Source organism: Gavialis gangeticus, unplaced genomic scaffold (genome assembly GCF_001723915.1).
Source record: "Gavialis gangeticus isolate Ggan-Ray unplaced genomic scaffold, GavGan_comp1, whole genome shotgun sequence".
Taxonomy (NCBI): domain Eukaryota; kingdom Metazoa; phylum Chordata; order Crocodylia; family Gavialidae; genus Gavialis; species Gavialis gangeticus.
In genome coordinates, this window is record NW_017728955.1 from 227068 (window position 1) to 230281 (window position 3214).

Sequence of the window (3214 nt, forward strand, 5' to 3'; positions counted from 1 at the left end):
ATAGGAACTCCTGAAACAGTGGATTGTGTCCTAGGCCGGATCCAGAAGTGCAGGCACATGCGGTTTGTGGCACCGCAAACCTCTTTGCAGTGCTACAAACCACACACCTGGCACATTAAAATGTGCCCCACACTGCAAATTTGCAGTGAGGGAGCAAAATTTTCTATGAGAAAGTCCTGGTAGTAAAAAAAGCCACAAAAAAAATGCCCAAAAAACCCCGCAGCACAAGCCACAGGAGTGTGCACTGGCAGACATGGAAGTTTGGTCCTCTAGGAAGACACTGGCTGCCAGTCAGAGCATCTCTCCATCTCTTGCTGTCCGCCAGCTGCTCCAGCACTCTAGGAGCCGAGAGGAGTGGGGAAACAGCTGGTTCCCCTGAAGTGTGGCATGTTCCCCTACATCAAACCCCACGTGCAGGGATGTCCGCAGCAGCAAAAAGCAGCAGCACAAGTTTGTGCCACTGTTATTTTTGCCACAGCAAATGCATGCCCCCGCATGTGGGAGACGCGTCCCAGCTGCTGGTTGATGTTCTTGTCAGTAGAAGCACAGTTTGATGGAAAAGGAAAAGGAAAGTCCTTCACTCCAAAAGAAATGGATAAAAAGTTATTGCAATAACAGTTGCCTGAAACTCATCTCTCCAGCTGCTCTACTGCTGAGGCAACTGCACTTTGTGGTCACACTTTGTGTGCATGCCACTGACAGTTCGGAATACTCAATCCCCATCCTGAACCCCATTTCCCATGTGGAGAACTCTTCCCCCTTCCATTTGAAGAATGAGGGCCCCTGGCATATGTCCACTTAATGGCGCAGTGGAATCCGATTCCAAATCCCAACAATCATGTATCCTGCCATGCCACCCATGCATGGTGGAAGGTGCGATTTTGGGACTGGACAATAAGATCTCAATCACGCCATCACTATTTGATGCTACAGGAGGAGCCAGGGATCATAACCCCAGCCTCCCCTTACACTGGCCAACTAGGCTCTGGCCAACAATTAGTTGATTGCTGGCTGTGGCCCAGGTCTCAAGCAAGCCCCAGTGCAGTCGCAGGGCCAATCATCAGCTGACTGTCAACCCCAGCCATAGATTCAATTTAAGGTGCCGCACAAACCACCAATTAAAAACTTTCTGCATTGTATATGGAACATTTTTATGAATCGCTCCACATTTTATGGGTGCACATGTAGCACTTTGCCCATTTATGTCACAATGAGCACGTTAATCACAGTATAAATGTAATGTGTAGAGAGGGCCTGAGTAACATGTAGGGCATGAAGGACATGCTTTGAGAAGTAGAGGTGTAGACCCACTACCCTACATTTGGAAATATGGTTCATTCAAGCAGAGAGGAATAAAGTGCAAAGATGTCCAAATCAGCACATCTAATACAACACAGGGAGCGAAAACCTCACCTTTGTCCGGGTGGTGCACACATCTCCGCATAATACTTTATCTTTGGTTCAGTTCCACTTGTGCGGAGAGTGGCAACGCAGCCGTTCTGAAATGTGAAGGTGATCATCTGACTGTTCTTACTCGCAGGCAGAACCTAGGTGGTAGCAACAACAGCAAAAACAGTTTAATCCAAACATTCAAACACACACTTGCCACCTAACAACATTCAGTTGTATGCAATACATGTTATCTGCAACCCCACATACAAGCAGTCTATAAAAACTATTATAGGGTAAATGTATTAATCACATATAACATGGTATATTCCATGTTAAAAGGGTGTAGATAAGATGCTTACTAATTAAAAAAAAACAAAAAACCCAGAACTAGTTCAAAGCAATTTTACCAATAAGGCTAATATCCTTTAGCTTTGCCATCAGTCCACTAACCACAAGTACTATCGTGTTCCTGAACTATACCTAAACTAACTCATGGCTTTTTTCCAATTATGTTCACAACCTGAAGCTTCATAAAGCAATGCCTATAACTAGTATGCAAAGGTGATATCAAACCTTGCCATGAAGTCCTATTCAAAAAGCTGATTAAGGAAAGCAAGGGGGCTTTTTGATGATTAGGAAACTTATTTTAATTCAACATTAAAAGAAAAGCTGCAGTAGCTTCAAGGTAATCTGAAGAACCTAAATGTTGAAGTTTTTACCTACTGATGCTCTGTTTTATCACATATCAAAATCAGTTGGAAGATAGTCCAGTTGTTTTAAGAAGGTTCCCCCAGCATCTATAACTCAATTCATTTTGCATGTGAACAATGAAGTTTATGCCCAAAGCATTATGCATCTTTCTGCATTGTGAAAAATACCTTTTTTACCCAATTAATTCACAGGCTAATGACCATGATTTTGAGCCATTAGGCTAATTCCCTCCATCACATGCAAGTACCATGTAAACTCACCGATTTGTTATTAAGCTGGCTGCTATCATACCCAGTGGTCACATCTCGTATGTGCAATATATTAAAAGGACCACAAGCCTTTGGATAGGATTTTGGAGCATCAAAATTCCGAAGCTTTTCAAATATCCTCTTGATAGTAGGAGGGTCATAGCACAAGAAATAGGAAGTCTTTGAAATGTGATATCCATACCTGCAAGGAAAGATTCTCTCAGCTATAATGCTTTGTCTGCTAGACTTAAGAAGGGAAGACTCACTGAAACGCAATGTGATCTTTCATAGCTATGAGAATGTGGGCAGTGAATGTGGATCTTCCAGCAGATCTCACTGTGCAATTCAGAATCCACACTTCCATTTCAAAATATTTCCAGCCTTTCTGTTTTTAAAGGGCTTGGACAGTATAAAACAAAAGCATGATAAGCTCAGTCCAATGGAAGTAAATGTCATTCTTCAACCAGAAGTGGGCACCAACAGTGAAGCCCAAAATATAACAGCCCTCCATCTTTACGAAAGTGGACTGAATGCAGCAGAGACAGAACAGGAATTTTGTATCGCCAACAATACAGGATCCCTTTTGGAGTCTGGAAAATTTAATGAAATTTGAGTGAAAGACCTGATCCTTGTGTTACTATCCTCAGAGCAACAACACCCACGCCATCTCTAGCCTTCCTTGGGCCTCCACCCCCAACACACTTCCATCTGTGTCCCTTTCTAGACCTAAAGGGCAGCCCAAAGGATTGCCACCCCACCCCGCTTTCTACATTTCTGATTTCTAGTAAGGCCTAAGGGAATGAGGGGTGAAAAGTCTTTCCAACAACTGAGCTGCCCTTGCCACTGCTAATTTTCCAATCTCA

The 3214-nt window shown here is 43.3% G+C and overlaps 1 protein-coding gene across 1 annotated transcript in view; it reads right to left on the reverse strand.

The window, feature by feature from the left end:
* Nucleotides 1-3214, reverse strand: part of PGM2L1 (phosphoglucomutase 2 like 1) — a 93512-nt gene that overhangs the window by 12520 nt on the left and 77778 nt on the right. Inside the window, exons 12-13 of the mRNA XM_019504233.1 lie at nucleotides 2364-2553; nucleotides 1414-1547 (exon numbers count right to left, since the gene is read on the reverse strand). Coding sequence (XP_019359778.1) covers nucleotides 1414-1547; nucleotides 2364-2553 — 324 coding nt within the window. The remainder of the gene's footprint in view (nucleotides 1-1413; nucleotides 1548-2363; nucleotides 2554-3214) is intronic.